The 20,085-nt window shown below is 41.1% G+C and overlaps 1 protein-coding gene across 1 annotated transcript in view; it reads left to right on the top strand.

Moving 5' to 3' along the window:
- Positions 1 to 20,085, top strand: part of Ints9 (integrator complex subunit 9) — an 84,830-nt gene that overhangs the window by 9,952 nt on the left and 54,793 nt on the right. Inside the window, 1 exon segment of the mRNA XM_051195510.1 lies at positions 19,887 to 20,014. Within this exon segment, the coding sequence (XP_051051467.1) occupies positions 19,887 to 20,014 (128 nt within the window).

Raw genomic sequence — 20,085 nt, 5'->3', positions numbered from 1 at the left:
CTTGTGTGTCCTTGAAGATAGCCTGTGGGCTTATATACATAAATATAATTAGCATCTCCTTATTGGTTTTTGCATAAATAATAATGTTGATATTTTGTGACATGTTGCTTTGTCTTGAGTTAGACACGTACAAATTTTTTCTTATGAGATTCTAGAACTATGGGGCATGCTGGCACAAGCTTTGGATTCTGGCACTCTGAAGGTGGAGGCAGGAGGCTAAGTTTCATCCTCTGCTACATAGTGAGTTTGAGGTCAGCCTGAGCTACATGAGACTCTGCTTTAAAAAGAAATCTAAAACTGCCTCAATTTCTAAAGCTGAATGTTCATGCCTATTAAATAAGAACCCACATATAGCAAAATCCAAGGACTCTTTGTTTTCCACATACTTTTGTTCTAAACTATGAAATGTTTCCAATGTGCCTTTCAAGTATTTTTAGAAAAAGTTTTAACAAACACTTGGTATTTTAGTTTCCTGAAGGGATAGTTAGAACTGTGGCTCGTAGCCTAGAAAATAGAGTTTTGCTCCCCCTGTCTCCTCCACTCCCAGTTATTGTGAAAATATTCAAATTGAAGATGTAGAGGAGTCGCTGATATAAAGCATGGTTCATGAAGCTAGTATCACTGTACCTCAACCCTGTACTCACACTATTCCTAGGAAAGCATTTCACAGCATCTGTTGCTTAAATATAGCTGAATTTATCTAACCAAACTTATGTTCACAGTACTAGGTTACATATCCCATCATTTGAAAGTGAATTATATTTCACAGTGGCCTTTGCTGGTATCAGAGACTGTATCTGGAATATATCTCTTATTGTGAAATTGATGGTTCAGAAGTAGTGTGTGTGTGCTAATGAGTGTGCACAACCACACACAGAGTTACCCCCTACGCCCCCCACATAGTGGTTCATTAGATTAGGCTTGCCAGTAACTCCCCTCATATAAACCACTTTAGTGTTAGTGTCTTTTTTTTTTTTTTTTTTTTTTTTTTTTCTGGCTGAAAAGTGAAAACATGGTGTGTCAATGTGATTTTGATTTGATTTCCCTCTTGTGTGAGATAAGACATAGTGTGTGTGTTTTCAAGTTCTTTTGTTTCCATTCCCCTCCCAATCAGCTCTACATTTGCCTTGTGGAGCTTTCCCTGACATTTCTGTATCTTACTTCCTTATCTTGTTCCTCAATCCAAGAATCCAGTGCATGTCAGAACATTACATGTTCTATAAAATATAGACATTTCACTTTCTTACAAACTTCCATTAAAATCTTTTGTGTGTGATTTTGGTGACCAGGTAAACTTATTAAAAAGACAAAATTGGAGAAATAGGAAAAAATTTATATATATACATACATGGTTTTTTGAGACAGGGTTTCCCTTCATAGCCCTGGCTGTCCTGAGAACTTGCTCTGTAGACCAACCAGGTTGGCCTCGAACACACATAAACCTGTCTACTTCTGCCTCTCCAGTGCTGGGATTAAAGGTGTGCACCACCACTGCACAGTTTTATATTTCTTTAAATTGTTGAGTCCAAGAACAAGAAATTTTTTCTTTTACTTAAATCATTTTACTGCCACTTCATTGCATTTAAAACTTCCTCCTAGTAGATAATTTCCTTTTAAATACGTGTGTGCGTGCACACGTGTGTGTGGTATTTGTTTATATGTGTGTACAGTGCATGTGCTAGTGCACACTTGTGTAGAGAACAGAAGAGGACATTGGACATCCTGCTCTAGCACTCTCCACCTTATGCCCTTGAAACGGGGTCTCTCTCTAAACCTGGAGCTAGACTGGCAACCAGCACGCCCCAGCAATTCTTCTGTCTCTGTTCCACTCAGGGATGCAGCCACACCCAGATTTTACAGGGGTGCTGAGGATCTGAAGTCAGGTGTGCATGCTTGTACAGCAAGTACTGTACCCACTGAGCATTTCCCCAGCCCTAAATACTGTATTTTTGTTGTTGTTGTTGTTGTTGTTGTTTGTTACTGAATTGGAACCTTTTCCTACATATTTTACTATTTCGTTTATCCAGTTGGATTTGATGAAATTTCTAGGTGTGTATCTTTGTACCTCGTTTTCCCCCAGACTTCATTTATGTCCTGTGTAGTTGCAGTTGCATGCATGTGCAGCACTTTGGGTCAGATGCTGATGATAGTAGGCATCTCTGTTCTGTTTCCGTTGGGAGTGGTTGTGCCTTGTCAACACACCACCTCAATGCTGGCTTTGGGTTGAATTTCCTAAATAGTTTATGTCCTATAGCTAGCTGCTTTCCTATTCCAGAATTTTCTAGTCCTTACTAAAGTAAGATTCTTTCACATGGTTTGACAATATGTTATTTTCTACAGGAAAGATCTATTTGTGTTTGAATGTTTGTCCTAGGCAGATAATTATATCTTGTATGCCATTTCCAAAGTTTTAAGTGAACAATGGATTTTATAACTTGAAGTCCTAGGTGACTCTTAGCAGACTCAGAAATAATAAGACTTATGTGACCTCAAAAGAAATGACAAATTTTCCTCAAAAAACAGCAGCCAGAAATAGTTCTGTCTCCAGAGATAGGCCCTATCAAGACAAGAAATGTGAACAGATAGTCTGTTAAAATAAACATAATTACCATTTACATCTTACGTGCCCCCCCCTAAAAGGTACAGGAACAAAGGGGGCTTAGAGCCAGGCCCATCTGGCAGCTTATTTATTTTAAAGGGGATTTGATTCAAGCTGCATAGTCCAGTAGGAAGAATAAAGTGTTGCAGAATGATGGTTTGTAACCACCAGTAAAGAAGGCAGTAGCAAAAACCTATTGTCTGGTTGTCTAGTACAGTCCATTAAGTGTTACTAAGTGAATATTGAGCCTGTCCTGTAAGCCCCATTGTCAGTGGTATGGTGCATGCCTATCAGTCTGCAGACACTGTGCGAGCATGTGATTAATGGGCTTTTGGCAACAGACTAAGATAAAGGCAGTAGTGGCCTGTGTAAGATACAGATTGCAAAAGATGAATTCCATCTAGAGAATTACAGCTTCTTCCAGAGGTAAAATCTGAGCTGGCCTTTACAAAGCTCTTGGAGCAGAGGATTGTGGCTCCATGATAGGGTACTTTGATTAGCACTATGTCTTACTGGATAGGAAGGTTATGTCATATTTTGGGTGGAGAAAACAAAATAAAAAGGGTGCAGAAATAAGGTATCCATTTCCTCAGTAATGGGCAAATATAACCAACTGGCTCTTATGACAGGCATTATTGTAGAATATCACTTCCACCCCACGAGGTTGTGAGTTCGATCAATAGGAATTGCAGTAATGAGACTGGGTAGACATATGACCCAGTAACTGTTGGAAGAGGGCTAGCAAAGGAGGTTTAGTGGTGGCTGTAGGGCTTTTACACACACTCGGTGATCTAAATACTGACAGAATAAGGATTTTTCTTTTCCATGGAAAGTTTCAGAAAAGTCTTAAAAGTATCAATTTTGAACATGTGAAGACTTTCAATTCATCTCTTTGGAAATCTAAAACAGATGTAAGAATCACATTGTGCACAATTTAAAACTTAGGAGTGCAAAAGAAGTATAACTTGGCTGCAGGTACAGAAACTGTTTTGAAAAATGGCATTTAATCAAAACATGAAGAGTTGGGGAGCTTAATAAATGCATGGAAGCAAATCCAAAGTCAGAATTACTGGTCTAGAACAGAGGGTTATGCCAGCCACTTCACAGATGGCCTCAAAGGCAGAAAGCAAAGGCGTCCTGAAAAATAGTGGGGCTAGTTGATGGGTCTAGACTCAGAGAAGCGGTCCAGATCTGAAAGGGGGGAGAACAAAGCTAATAATTCCTTGGCTTTCATCGCTGTTGAGGAAGGCAGGGATGGATGGGAAGACCCCGTTCCTCCCAATTTAATAGCTTGAGTATTGTCAGCCATCAGTGGATACATCACTAAATAGTATGATGCTGTGATGAGTTGTGATGCTGCTTCTGTTTGATTCATTGACTCGGTTTACTACTTGTTATTATTACATGGGGTAGGTGGGCTTGGAGAATGGTGCATGTGCTACTATGACATACATGTGAAGGTGAGAAGATAACTTCATGGAATTGTTCCTCATCTTCCACCTTTTGTGGGTTTCAGGTTGCCAGCCTTGTATGACAAGTACCCTGACCCACTGAGCCATACTCACTGGCTCCTGGTTTGGTTTTGTGACACAGTATTTTGATGGGGAATCCCACACTGGCCTTGAACTCACTATGTAGACAAGCCTGGCCTTAAACTTGTACTCCTGACTCAGCTGCCTTGGGATTACAGCACACTCCACTGTTTGTTTTTAGCTAAAAATTTCATGCAGTAAAACTAGCACCAATTTTAATCATCCATACAGTGGGATGAGTTTTTAACCTATGTATACATCTTTCATGCTCATTAGACTAAAGTGGAAGTCATTTCTGTCAGATTTGCCCCTTTCTCAGCCAATAAGCCCAACACCCCACACCTCCAGCTTTCACTGTTCTAGTTTATATCAGTTCTGTTTGCTTGCTCTTAAACCTCATTTAAGAGGAACTACACCATATGTCCCATTTGTGTCTACCGTCCTGTACTCAGCATAATATTGACCTGAAAGTTTTAAAGTATGAAACTGATATTACTGACTTGATCAACACAAAGCCTAAGGTCCCCTGCCTACACCTTGCAGCTCCCAAGAGGAATGACACGCTGCTTTTGGCATTGCCTTCTTCGTATTTAGTTCCCTAGGCACCCCCAAGAAAGTTAACCTGGTGAAATGGTTTCTGTGTTGGGCCAGCTTCTGAGACCCTGAGCAAAGATGCAGCAACACCAGTGGGGTTTTGTCCAGAGAAACCACTGGACTAATTTTCTGCTGAGGGAAAAACCAAAAGAAAACATTTCATTAGCATGTGAATTTTTTAGACTTTTCTGTGTGTATTTGTGTTTTGTCTGTGTGTATGTATGTGCACCACGTGCATGCCTGGTCCTCATGAAGGTCAGAAAAGACCATTGGATCTCCTGGAAGTGGAGTTACAGATAGTTGTGAGGTGCCAGAAGAGGGTTGGGAACTGAATGTAGGTCCTCTGCAAGAGCGGCCAGTGCTTTTAACCACTGAGCCATCACTCCAGCCCCTGAAAAGATAGCCCTATTATAAAATCAGTAAATATTACTGTAAGAAGCTTTTTTCAGGATACAGTTGAGAAATACAAAGAAACAAAAATCACCGGTAATACTCTGTCACAAGTGACTAACACTTTGGTACACTGGAGTGCGGTGGACTGATAGACTGGCATGAATCAGTTAAGAGCTCAACCTGAGGGACTGGTGGCTGAAACGGGACAGGTATTTATAATCCTGTGTAAACCAAGTGCAGAGATTAATAGTCCAGGGTTGGTTCCTCTTTGTGCTCCAATTGACTGCCTGCTCAAACCATTATCTCTATCCTAGCCAACAAGTGGTGGGGGGTTGCAGAAAAGCATGCCCTTTCTCTTGAATGAATTATCAAAGTATAGGTACCACTTTGACTTACTTACCTTGACAGAGCTACTTTGCATGGCTGTCTCTGGTTGCAAGTGAGACTAACAAATACAGCTATTCCAGATAGCCACGATCACACCTTAGATTTGGTATTCTAATATGGAAATTCTCCCCCCCTCCTCCCCTCTCTCTCTTTCCCCTCTTCTGCCCTCTCTCTCCCTCTTTTTCTTTCTTTTTGTTTTTCAAGACTGTAGTCCTGCCTGTCCTGGAACTCTCTATGTAGATCAGGCTGGCCTCAAACTCAGAGATCCGCCTTCTTCTAAGTCAACAGTGCTGGGATTAAAGTTGCGGACCACCCACCTCTGGGATGTTGCTTTACTTGTAGCTGTGACAACATACCTGACACAAGCAATTTAAGAGAAGGGTTTACACTTGGGAGGCAGAGACAGGTGGATCTCTGTGAGTTCAGAATGAGTTCCAGGATAGGCTTCAAAGCTACAGAGAAACCCAATCTCAAAACAAAAACAGAGAGAGGTTTACTTTGGCTCAGTGTTTGGATGGAGGGAGTTTGAAGCAACTGGTCACATTCTGTCTAGTTAGGAAACAGAGGTGACTATGGTTGTTCTGTCCTTTTCCTTCAGTCCATCACACTTGCAGAGAAACAACACTGCCCACAGCAGGCAAATCGTTGTGGAAGCACCCTTACAGACACACCAGCAGTTATCTTCTAGGTGATTCTAAAGTCCTTCAAGTTAATGGTCAGATTAACCATGGCAGTGTGACAGTGTCATGGAAAGTTTTTCATTTCAAGTATTTGTGTAGTTCCCTGTGAGAATTTCACAGTGTGACACTGAGAGTTCGCTCTGAACACTTGGGTTTGAATTTGTCCTTCTGCTGCTCAGTGGACATCTGCCAAGTGTACTAACTAAAGCCCCTAGTTCAGAGCCTCAGTGTGCATGTCCTGAGTTGTGAATGAATACAGTCAAGGCACTTTCATTTTCACCACTAAATGTGAGTGGCAGTCCATATTTCCCCATGTTTTTAGTTCTTTGCCACTAATGGCACTGAGCATTTTGACTCAGTGTAGTTTTATTTTGAATTTTCATTTTAACTGGTTTTCTATTCATTTCTCTTATGTCTTTGTGTATGTATTAATTTTTAAATCATACTTTGTAGACATAATTTCCATGTTAATGTATATGTATTTTGTTAACTTACATTATTTCATGGATTACCTGCTTTGTCTGGCCTTGCCCTTTTGTTGTTGAGATTTTATTTTTAATTGTGTTATGTGTGTGAGAGTCTGGGTTGATGAAACTGTGCAGTGCCCAAGGAGGCCAGAAAATGTCAGATCCCCTGGAGCTGGAGTGGCAGTTGCTTGTGAGCTATCTTGCTTGATATGTGAGCTGGGAACAGAACTCCGTCCTCTGTGAAAGCAGCAGGCACTCTCAATGGCTGGGCCACCTCTCCAGCCCCTATTTTTGCCCAGTTTCTGATGGACTCTATGCTTACTCATTTGATAGAGCTCTTGAAATCTTCAGGATGTCAGGTTTTTGTCTTGATTTTATAAGAATTTTTCCAGTGTGTCTCTGTATTGTTTGAAGTAATATCTGTCATATAAAAGTTCTTAGTATAAATAATCAAATCTATTGGCATTTTTCCAGGATTATGATTTTATGACTGTTCTTTTTAAAATCTGTTTTACTCCAAGGTTTTATATCAAATTTCTCAAAACTTTATAATTTTCTTGCTCATGTTCCCTAAAAAAATGATTTTCAAAGTCTTCATTATGGACCAAGGAAAGCTGAAGCTAGAAATTACTCGTCTGTCCGGTGAGGAAGGCTCTTCCCACAGCAATGATTGTAAAGATGATGCTTCTTGGTACGCCACCAAGGTCTCAGATAGAGGTCAGAGGGGAACAAACTTTCCTTTATTGATTGTGTGATCAGTAACACTTTTCTCAGTGATTAAGAGCACACATTGCTTTTCCTAAGGACTCAGACACAAGTTTAATCAGCTCCCATGTCTGGCAGCTCACAACTGCCTGAAACTCCGTCAATGGTGTCGTTGTCACATGCATAAACACACAGATACATGTATGTATCATATTTAAATATATATACGTATGTAATATAATAAAATAATTTGTGTGTGTGCCTAGGCTCTATCTAGAACATTGTCATTCAGCTTAGTCGTTGTCCCTACATACATTCAGGTGAAGAACACAGCCTGAGTTAAGTGTTTAGTGGCTGTTTAAAGAATACTCTCTTAATCCAAAACTGAGAATTTGTTTTTCTGAACTCGGAAACTGCTAAAGCTTGTTAGCTTTTCCCACCCTCCAGACTGTGGCCACACCATTTATCACAGATAGGCACCATAGGAGACAGCAGGTCTTTAAGTACAGACTGTCTACTCAGAATATTACTCTCTTCTGATTTTCATAAGTGTGACTGGGATCCCTAGTAATCACACAGTCTCTGCTCTCTGGTTGACTCTGGTGGCCAGGTTTTTCCTGACCTTGAACACTAACTACATTTGACTGTAGTTTAAGAATCCCTGACAACACGTGCTAGTGAAATTTTTATCCGATAGTCAGAATGCACACCTTTAATCCCAGCACTTGGGAGGCAGAGGCAGGCAGATCTCTGAGTTGGAGGCCAGCCTGGTCTACAGAGTGAGTTCCAGAACAGCCAGGGCAACACAGAAAAGTCCTGTCTCAAAAAAAAAAAATTCTATCTGTGCCAAATACCAAAGGGAAGCAATTTCTCTCTTTCTCTCTCTCTCTCAATCTTTTTTTAATTTAGAAACAGTCTTATTTTACATATCAATCCCAGTTCCCTCTCCCTCCCATCCTCTCATACCCCCCACCAACATCCCCCATCCCACCAGAGAAACAATTTCAAAAGATAAAATTTTTGGTCAGCTTATGATATCAGATGTTTTCATCAAGGTTGGCTGGATCCATCACTTTGGACGGGTAGCAAGGTGGGAGTTTGTCTGGCAGAGTTTGTCAGATTGCTCATCTCCTGTGGTCAGGAAGAAGAGAGACAGGAGGGGACAGGAGATTTCTCTTTCCTGCAGTGACCTACTTCTTCAAGCATAGACCCACTTCCTAATGTCTACTACTACCCATACAGCAGTGCCTTCCAATTATGATACGATTAATCTACCGGTGAGATTGGCTCATTGTGATAGCTTTCCACACGCCCCCTCCTCTGATCCCTGCTGCACTCAGAACCAAACCTTCCAGACATGACAGTTTAGTCTTTCCTTCCCTTGTTGACCCACTCCACCGGGCACTTAGAAGACTTCCCATTTGTTACCCAGTTTTCTTCTTGCGCTTTTCATCACTGCACATTTTCAACAGTTTGTATAAATAAGCCTATTTTTTGTTTTGTTTTGAGACAGGCTTTCTCTTGTAGCCATGGCTGTCCTGGAATTTGCTCTGTAGAGCAGGGTGACCTCGAACTAACAGACATCCACCTGCCTCCGCCTCCCAAGTGCTAGGATTAAGGGTGTGTGCCACCACTGCCTGGTTTAAGTCTGTCTTTTTTAAAAATGTCTTTATTCTTTGAGAAGATCATACAATATATTATATTCTTTCCCCTCCCTCAGCTCCTTCCAGATCCCCCTAAATAAACTGTTGTCTTTAATTTTTCTTTTATTTGCCAGTAGAACCCTGTAGTAATAGTTATTCTAAAAAAATGAAAAACAGAAAGCATTTTTTTGAAGCAGCTATGGAAGTCTTTAAAGGATATTTTAATAGAGGCTTAAACATGAAGATTAGGGGAAAAGAGGCACTCAGGAAAAAGTTACACCCACATGTGGGTGCAGGCCCCTCAAGGAAGAGTCTTTCTTTTCTGATGTGAATTTGTGTGTTTGTGAGTGTCTATTTGTGTTTCTATGTGTGTCTATGTATGCCTTTTTGTGTTTCTGTGTGTCTGTGTCTATGTGTGTTTCTGTGTCTGTGAGTGTCTATGTGTATTTCTGTGTGTGTCTGTGTGTGTTTCTGTGTGTCTTGAGTGTCTATGTGTGTTTCTGTGTCTGTGAGTGTCTATGTGTGTTTCTGTGTCTGTGGGTGTCTATGTGTGTTTCTGTGTCTGTGGGTGTCTATGTGTATTTCTGTGTGTGTCTGTGTGTGTTTCTGTGTGTCTTGAGTGTCATGTGTGTGTCTGTGTCTGTGAGTGTCTATGTGTATTTCTGTGTGTGTCTGTGTGTGTTTCTGTGTGTCTTGAGTGTCTGTGTGTTTCTGTGTCTGTGAATGTCTATGTGTGTTTCTGTGTCTGTGGGTGTCTATGTGTATTTCTGTGTGTGTCTGTGTGGGTGTCTATGTGTGTCTTGAGTGTCTATGTGGTTTCTGTGTCTGTGAGTGTTTATGTGTATTTCTGTGTGTGTCTGTGTGTGTTTCTGTGTGTCTTGAGTGTCTATGTGTGTTTCTGTGTGTCTGTGTGTTTTTGTGTGTCTGTGAGTGTATGTTTGTGTGTATGAGCTTGCCTACATGCTACTGAGTACAAGTGGAGGCCAGGGAACATCAGGGAGTTCCCTTCCCAGTGTGTGGGTTCTGGGGATCTAACTCAAGTCATTAGACTTGGCAGCAGGTATCTTTACCCGATAAGCCATCTTACCCACTGTTTGTCTGTGGAAGATCTTACCATGAAGCCCACCCAGGCTGGCCTCATTCACAGAAGCTCTGCTTCGCTTTCTGAGTGCATGAATTAGAGGCACAAACCCCCATGCCTGCTCTTTGTCCCTTCTTTACCAACAGCAGAATCTGGTTAATGTGTAAAAGGAGCAGTCAGGATACAGAAGTGAGGGTACCTGGTGGGTGATGCTGCGATGCTGGCCAGCTTCAGGTGTTTTGTTGGGGGGTTTTGTCTTTGTTGTTGCTTTTTGTTTTGTTTTGTTTTTTTTTTTGTTGTTGTTGTTGTTGCTTTGCTTTGTGCTGAAATAAAGATTTGGTCAGAGGTCATTTCTGTGTCACAGAAATAAAAAGTATTGTAGCTATGGAAATTGATAGAAGCTTGATGTCCAGTGTCCAAAACAAGCATAGTTACTGTTGTGTCCTCAGCCCACAGGTTGCATTCTTTGCAGCAGTGAGCTCTGCCTTCATTGCTTTAAAAACCAAGGTGCTCACTGGAGAGAGGAAACAACAGGAAGAGCCACCTCAGTGCTTTGAGCGCATGCCCTTTTAGTTGCTTTATCTTAAATTTGGAAAACTTTAGCATTGATCACTTTATTTACTTATTTCTTCCACAAATTAAGATAGTTTACTGAATGAAATATTAGGTTATGTCAGTGAGACAAATGGGAGGGTGGGAGAAAAACAAATGGGTGTGTAGGATGGAGGATTATTTAAGAACTAGAGATTGGGGGAGAATGGGCTAATTTGCTTCCTTTACATAAATAGATCTGTGAACTTTTCTCATCTACTCTAATTACGTCTTCACATTTATCACTTGATGGTGCCAGGCAGCCTGCAATCCACAGCCAACCCTGACCTGTCATACTTCCCCTTGGCCATAATTGTTCACTATGAGCATTTCCACCCCCTTCTGGGCTTCCATTGGCCAGACCATTGCTTTATACAACTTCCCTCTGCATTTTGACTTGTTTTCATGGAAATGCAAGGCACAGGACTAGGGTCCAAAGGAGTGAGAGCCCTAGATGTCGATTACTCTGTTGTGTGTGGTGCCTGGTCACCCTCTAGCCTGAAAGTGCCTTTTCTGTGTATGCTACAGATTTTTTACATGCATGCCACAGACTTTCTACACAAGTGGAAAATTAGCCCTCTTATCCTCCCCAGCTGTGTACATGTGAACATGGCTGTGAACATGATTGGCACATTTAACTGCTTTCCTACAGATAGGATCAAGATAAAAACTAAAAAAAAAAAAAAAATTAGCAAATAAAATCGCAATATATTTAAAGAAGTATCTAAGTGTTAGAGGACCTGATCCCCAAAATCTTAGTAGGGGTAGTCACAGTTGCATGTTCAGCTCATTTGGCCCAGTGGCTCAGAATAGTAAGGAATGAGGCAGGGTTTCCTAAAAGAGGATGCCCTCCCCCTTTTCCTGCTACAGCAAGAATCCAGTGCATCCTCCTTAGGACACTTCCTAGTGAGCTGCTGTTCTAAGGATCTCAACATTGTGGAGAGCAGCTTATAAGCCCCTGCGTTTGGGTACCTTGGCGCTTTCCATGGCAGGCAAGGGTGAGTGAGTTCACAGAGATCTACCTGCCCCTGCCTCCCGAGTATTGGAAATAAAGATGTGTACCACCACTGCCTGGCTCTTCAAACCCTTATATATCCCAACCAAAAAGGGAAAAATGGCAAAAGACTTCTTTATCATGATACAAGGAAGAAACAGACTTTCTTCCTGAATTCTCCAAACCTTAGACCAAGTCTCTTGTTACTTAGATGAGACATCCATGACTAAGATAAAACATGCTTCAGTAGCCACTCCTTAGACCTTTAGGTCTTATGACTTTAACCTTGTTAGAATAAGTATAGCTTTGAACTCTGATTTTAAGCCAAGATGAAGTGAAGCCCTTTTTATGGCCCCAGCATTGCCCTGCATTCTGACCAGCATTTGTTCTTTAAAGTTTTATCCCTTCTGATACTGTTGCAATGGTGTCTTTCTATGAATTACTGTAATTGACATTTTATTTACTGCCCATTGTCATCTCCAGTGAATTCACCCTTTGTGATGTTTGTACCTTGGTGAATTGTAAAAGGTGGGTGGTTGATTGGGTCAGTCTTGGTGAATCCTAAACTGGCATAAAACACTAGTAACCCAAGCCTTTGAACTTGGAATCCTTCCACCTCAGTCTCTCCAGTGCAAAGAGTTTGGAGTTTTGTTTTGTTTCTCTCTCTCTCTCTAGTTAGCATTATTACCTATACATGATGGGTTCATCATGACATTTCCATTCATGTACACAGTATATTTCAATCGTGATCACCTGCTTCCCCTGTTTAGTCCCCTCCCACTCCTGCTGATCCCTTTCTTCCTAACTTCCCAGCCCTATATCTTTACCAACTCAAAGTAAGACTTTTTAGGGCATACCACTGTTCAAAAAAACTTTGATCTCTTGATGATCCTTTCTCTGAGTCTAGAGAGGATGCTGTGTTGGCTCAGTGTGCTGACTCTAGAGCTCACTGCCCTAGGTGTAAGTTCTACCCAGCTTCCTGCTGCTTTGGGATCATATGCAGACTTCGTGTCTATGCTTCACTATCTTCATCTATATAATAGAAAAATATTTTCTACTCAAAACATTTTGAGGATGATTAAATGAGTTAATTGTAAATAATTTATAGGTAGTCTGATACCTAACAAACACTAGGTCATAATAACTACATGCCAAACAAAATTACTTTCAGCAAGACTAGGAGAAAAGAGACTATGTGATACTCTGTGCTTCGGTCATTTTGCAAATGACATACTTCACCAAAGCCTGTTAGCTGAAATTTAACTTGGCACCTGATCACAGCTGCTAAATTTTTAAATATTGTTTCTTTTTATGAAATTCTTAGTATTTCATACCATTCTGGAAGACTTCTGTGAGGTTATCTTGGGGGTGGGGAGATAAAGCTATGTGGTTGTCAATTTGAAAGCATTACATTTGCTGACACTTAAGGTCATAATGGTCTTGTTAGTAGATATATTCTAAACATGTGTTTTAAAACTAGGTAACAAAGATCTCCTGGGGTATATTTAAAAACAAAAGGATTGCTGGTAACTTCCATTCACTTAATCTTTGTGCCATTAAAGAATGCTGTCTTGTGAGGACTTGGACCAGTGCTTTGAGAGCAAAGAAAGTCTGGTTCTCGGATATTCCCATACGTGGTCCAGATATTCAAGCTAAGAAATCAATATGAAAATTGTTCTCAAAACAGTGACCTGCTCTGGCCCATACTTACAGGTAGATAAAGCCCCACCAAATGAACTCACTATCAAAATGTTAAGACAGTAAGAAGCAATGAAGTCTTTCTCTAGTTTGAATCAGCAGACGGCACAGGTGTCCCAGGAACTTCAGACAGTTGTGTAATCATCGAGACACTAAAATTAATGTTAGTTGTGAATGGACCCAGCCTTTACAAAAACGAAGAGATCATGATGTAAACAGAAGGAGAGGTATAGAAATGAAACAGTGGTCACTGAGAAGGTCATCCAAAGCCCAAGGGAGGGTTGGAGAGAGAGAGAACATTATCAGTTTTACCCATTGGTTAACAGCAGATTTGATAAAACTAAAATTAAATCTGAGGAAAAGACATAAAATGTACTGTATGGGAATAAAAATCAAAACAGTTGAGTTGTGAGTGACAGAGGCTAAAATGAAATGTCCCAACATACCTTGACCTTGAGTAGGTGTTGCAGATGAAGTAGTACAAAGGATGGGATGGATACAATACTCAGAGGGAGAGTGACTGACAGTTTTTTTTTTTTTTTCCTTTTGATTCCAAATAGTCATGAAAGTTCTGAATCTTTGTGTTTTAAAATCATAAACCAATAAGACTACCCAGTCTTAGGAGATTCACAAGTAAATGCTACTTTAAACAGGCCTCCCACCACCACCTTTTAATGATGCTGTAACTAGGGCAACTAAGAATGAATGTGACAGGTATGCCTTCCACTCACTTAGTTCTTACAACTCTATTATAGACGAGGGAACATGATCTTCAGAAAGTCACACATTAATGATGAGACTGAAGGCAGTTGAGGTAATCTACCATACAAAACCTCAGCCTTATATAATTTGATCAAGCAGCCTTTCATCACTAAAGCCACTTACCAAATAGTTGAATTTTCTTGGTTGGGGCCATTTAATTGCCTTTAGATGGCTACTGCAGTGGTTCTAGGGACATTTTGGTGAGATTGTAGGATCTAGATGGTGTAGACTGTAATATATCAGTAGAACAAATCTAAGTTGTTAGCAGTGATGTAAATAGATACAGCATTTTATGGAAAGCATTCTTGCAGCAGATTTTAAGAGCCATAAAATACTCATACTTTTTGACCTAGTTAATGGCACTTCTGGAAATGCAGGAAAGAAGCCATCCAGTATGGCAAAAGTCCCCCAACACCATATGATCAGCACAGCCATATGTGAGTGGTGTGACAAACTTGTGTTCATTATAAGAGAATGATTGGTTGATGAGTGATATTTGCTTAGCCAACAAACATGATGTGTCATGTGACAAAGCCAAGGAAAACAGTCATCATGAGCACCCAAATTTTATAATAGTTTTTTAAAATTTATTTTATGTGTGTAGGTGTTTTGCCTACATGTATATCTGTGTAATGTACATACAGTGCTCTCAAAGACCAGAAGAGGGTTCCAGTCTGCCCTGACCCTCTGGGCAGTCAGCGAAGAACCGGGACACACCTAGAAGAGAAAGGGGACAAGAGATACAAAGAATGGACAGCAAAGCAGTATTCTGATCAAGCTGACTAATTTTATTTTCTTGGGGGGAGGCTTATATAGGACCTTGGGCAGGGTGTAAGTAGGGTTTGCATGTAGCCAGGGCATGGGCACCAACACATAGGCAGGGTGAGAAGGTCAGTAGAAGGAATGCCCTAAATTGTGTAGCTATTCTATAATTGGCTGTTCAACTGCAGGAGAGATAGCCCTGAGCTGGTTAGCTATTCTTTAGCTGGCTGTTAAACTGCAGCAGGAAAGATAGCCCTGAGCTATTCTTTAGCTGGCTGTGAAACAGCAAGCCTGTATCTCAGAATGCTCTGCTGAACATTCTGCTTATTTAAGGGGCAGTAATTTTCTATATCAGAGACCTGAGGTTGTGAGGATTGTGATAGTCCCTAACACCAATTCTCTGGAGCTACAGATGGTTGGGAGTGCTAGGAATGGAACCTGAGTAGACAATTCTCTTAACCACTTAACCATCTTTCCAGTAACCTCCTCCCATGCACAAAATTTACATCTTTTCCATAAAGTGAAAGGAAATACTCAAATAATTAGACAGACATGATTTAATACTCTTTCTTCTATCTTTGAAGGTTTTTTGTAACATTTTGTATATTTCTATTTTTAAAATAATAACCTCTTGCTGATTTGGGTTTTTGTGGCTTGATCTTATAATCCTTAGTACAGGTTAGTTGCACTGTGACCTGAGAGCTCTTCAGAGGCTTATAATGAGCATCTCTGGGGGCAGTCCTTTCTGGGTAACATGGGGTATGCCTCTTTTATTGGTTGGAGGAACCTTTGGCCAGCACTGTATCTCTCCATGCAGATGATCTGTGGAGAGCAGTACGTTCTGGAAGACAACACTGAGATCCTGGGAGGCGGGAGAACCTCACTGTGTGTTGGCTCTTCCAATGCTGTAACTTGCAGTTTCCTTGTCCCTGAAAATTAGGAAAATGGGAACAGGGTTTGTGCCCTTTCGTAGTTACTCTAAACTCACTTTGCACTCACATTTAGCCCTTTGTCCTTTGATGACCATGATAAATGATACCTCCCCTTGAGTGCCTTTCCAGACAATGAAGCAGACCCAGATAAGTTAAAGTAAGTTTTTATTGAAATGAAGTAAGGAAATAAAGTGTGCCTCCTGTGATTTGAATGACAATGGCTCCCATGAGCTCATAAGTTTGAGTACTTGGTCCCCAGTTTTTGGAATTATTGGGGAAGGAATAGGAAGTAGCTTTGTTGAAGGAGCTGTGTCACTGGGAAAGGGCTTTGAGGTTTCAACAGCCCAGACCATTCCCAGCTAGCTATTGCTGCCTGCTGATTGTTTCTCAAGGTGTGAGCTCTCAACTATGCTGCAGGACCTCTCCTGCCTGCTTGCTACTCTGCCCCCCCCACCATGGTGGTCATGGACTCTAATCCTGTGAAATTGTAAATTCCAATCTAAATGCTTTTTTTAATAAATTGCCTTGGTCATGGTGTTTTGCCACCACAATAGAAAAGTAAAAAAGACACCTTGTGAACAAAGCAAGCTGACAAGGACAAGAACAGACTGGCTGCTCCAAGTCTTGGGGTCATTTTAGCATTTATTGGGGTAGCTCAGGATGGTGAGGCCCATGCCTTCCTAGACCAACTGAGAAGGAAACAATCCGTTGTTTCAATGAAAAGTTGTTCTGTGTGACCCAAACTTCAGGATGAGTGTTTGACACAGGAAACAACTGGCTGTATTTATTATATGAGTTTACCTTTTAGCTTTCATTGGCTTTGGGCTAGAAAGTAATAATCAATTGAAAAAATGCCTGCTATCATAGGTTTAGCCTTCAAGTCTGTAGCTGGTAAAAGTTCTCGACTTTGGCTCATTTTTAACCTAACAGTTATAAGCCACAAGCTGCTTCATTTGCAGGTAGTGACAAGCTTGAGGGTTGGTTGCTTGTTGAGAGGTTAAAGGTAAAACATTGCCACTGCCTCTCCCCTCCCACTTTCTTCCTTGCCTGTCCCAGAGAAAGCTTACAGGGCACTCAGTTGCTTGGTTCTTGGCATTAATATTTTTAGATCATGAAAGAAGTGACCATTTCTTATAATATCCTCTGAGGAAAAGTAAAACAGTCCCACTGTGTACAGAGACCACACAGAGCAAGAGACACCTAAAAAGACTTATCCTCAGCAGTGGGTAGCTATGTGAACATGGCATTGATGTGGCATTGCTCTGACTTATCTTGTCCTTGTGTTGAATGAGAAGCCGTGGACTTTTCAAGGGATTAAGAGCATGGTTTGCTTCATTTGGACTAACAGTTCAGTGGAAGCTTCTCCAGAATGACTTGAGTCAGTTGAAGAAGAGGTCTTTGCTCCTTCTCAAAGATGGCAGATGGATCTGGAGAAATGACTCAGCCTGTAATGTCTCCCCAACAAGCATAAGGGACCTTACCTTCACTCGTATCCCTACTACCCACATAAAAAGCTTGGCTTGGCAGCATCCATCTATAATCTGAGTACTAAATAAACAAAGATGGACGATCCCTGGCTGGATCAGCTTGCTCACTGGCCAGCCTAGCCAAATCCATGAGATTCAGCTTCAGTGAGAGACTCTGCCTCAAAAAATTAAAGTGGAGAGCAACTGAGGAAAATACCCAGAGTCAGCATTCAGCCTACACAGCTCACTTACACACACACACACACACACACACACACACACACACACACACACACACTGACAGGGCATTCCCCATATAGAACAGTTTCAGTGTGTCATAGGCATTTACATAGTGAAGAGCATGAGAAATGTTTCAGGTCAGGACATTGTCTTGTTACGATTATTCTGTTATACATGGTGTGCTGCATTGTATCTTTTGCTGCCTTAGGCTGGAGACCCCTGATTGGCTGAGAGTGAGTATTCCACCCTTCTGCTTCAAGTGTACACACCAAGAATATACACACATCCTTTGGCCCATTTCTGCAGACAAGGCTGAGCCATAGCCTTTACGTGTGCTTATTAACCCTTTAAACCATGTCCCTTTTTAAAAGTGTTTGTTTGTTTTGCTTGGGGTTTTTTGTTGTTGTTTTGTTTTGTTTTTTTTTTTTTTTTTTTTTTCGAGACAGGATTTCTCTGTATTGCTTTGGAGCCTATCCTGGAACTAGCTCTTTGGACCAGGCTGGCCTTGAACTCACAGAGATTCATCTGCCTCTGCCTCTGCCTCCCAAGCGCCGGGACTAATGGGGTGCGCCACTAACAACCGGCTTTAAAGTTATTTTTTAAAAGAGTAGATTTCATTTGGTTTTCACATGTACATGTCTCTAGATTTTATTATTCACACCTCTTCCGCCTGCCCTGCTCCCATTCCCTTTTCCCCGATTGGCTCCCTTCTCCCCAAATGGTCCCCATTCCACTTTCATATAACATACTCCACTGCCCTCTTCTGCTCCCTCAACATTTCTACATCTGTCCATTTTCCTGTAAATTCCATAATTTCTTGTTTTCTTTACAGCAGAATAATCAATGCGTATTTGTAGCACATTTTCTTTAACCATTAATCTGTTACTGAACATTTAGCCTGGCTCTAGTTTTTTTAGCTGTTGTGAACAGGGCAGCAATAAAAATGGGTGTGCAGCCATCTCTATGGCACTTACTAATGACTTTGAGTCTTTCGGGTGTATGCCCAGGATTGAAATAGCTGCCCCCTCTGGTAGTTCTCTTTTTAGTTTTTTGAACTCTGCAGATTGCCTGTACCAGTTTATATCCCTTCAAGAGTGTCAAAGGGTTTGTCCTTTCTCACATCATTTACCATCACTCGTTGTCATCTTTGTTTCAACTTTGATTTTGTCTTTTTGGGTAGGTCATCATAATAAGAAGCCTAGCTGGCCCCAAATTTGTGTTCATCCTCATGCCTACGCCTCCAAATTCTGGTACTGTAGGCAGACTTCTTTCTTAATATGAGTCATGACTGGGATGTGATAGAATCCAGAAGCAGTCTTGCATTTCCCTGATTGCTGAATATATGGAACACTCTTTCAAATGTGTATTCATCATTTGTATTTCTTCTTTTTAGAAGTCTCTGTTCAGTTTATTAACCCACCAATCAGTTCAATTATTTGATGTTTAATTTTTGCTCTTCCATATAGATTCTAGATCTGACTCCCCTGTTTAATATGTAGTCTACAACAGTTTTCTCTTCTGGAAAAGCCATTATTTATCAGTGGAAAAACCCAAACCCAAACATAATTTGAGGACTCAGTTTCATTGACTCCAGCTTCAGCAGCACTTAGGTGCAAACAGAATAGTAGGGATCTGTAAGCCCATAAGCAGTTGAGTGCATGACCGAATCATTGAAATCCTCTACTTTGAACACCTGTGACCTATCCCAAATGGTTGGGATCTGAGACTTTCGAGTATTTTACAAGTAGTTAAACTAAAGAAAAGGATGCCACATAGAAGGCTAGCTAAGTCCATACACTGTTACTTACGGGAGATGATGACTTCAGATAGGAAGTTAGCTAAGCTCACAAGTGTGTGAGCTTCTTTGGGAAGATGTCACATAGAAAGCTACCTGAGCCCATACATTGCCCTTCTGGGAGAAGATGACATCAGATAGAAAGCTTGCTGAGCTCACACACTGTCCTCCTGGGAGAAGATAATGTCACATAAAAGGCTAGGTGAGGTCATACACTATCCTTCTGGGAGATGATGACATTGTTTAGAAGGCCAGCTGAGTGCACACACTGCCCTTTTGGGAGAACATGACATCAGATAGAAAGCTAGCTGAGCTCACATGCTGTCCTACTGGGAGAAAATGACCACATAAACAGCTAGGCTGAGTAAGCTCACACATTGTCTTTAATGGAGAAGATGACATCAGATAGAAAGCTAGCTGAGCTCACACACTGTCCTTCTGGGAGAAGATGACATCACATAGAAAGCTAACTGAGTCACACACTATTCTTACGGGAGAAGATGAGTGCTTTTACTTACTTCACTTCCCAGACTATTTCTGTAACTTGATTTTTTTTTCCCCCCAGTATTGCCTGTCAGGGCACCCAACTTTACCGTGCAATGTGCTCAAATTCAAATCCACCACTATTATGTTGGACTGCGGACTGGACATGACTTCCACCCTCAATTTTCTTCCTTTGCCTCTGGTTCAAAGGTATGTGCTGATGCATGCTGAGATAAAATAGCTTTAGTTTCCTGAAAAATGGGACTCATCAGTGTGAACAT

This window comes from Phodopus roborovskii, unplaced genomic scaffold (genome assembly GCF_943737965.1).
Source record: "Phodopus roborovskii unplaced genomic scaffold, PHOROB, whole genome shotgun sequence".
NCBI lineage: Eukaryota > Metazoa > Chordata > Mammalia > Rodentia > Cricetidae > Phodopus > Phodopus roborovskii.
The sequence above is the reverse complement of the archived record's forward strand: the minus strand, read 5'-3'. Positions and strand labels throughout refer to the sequence as shown.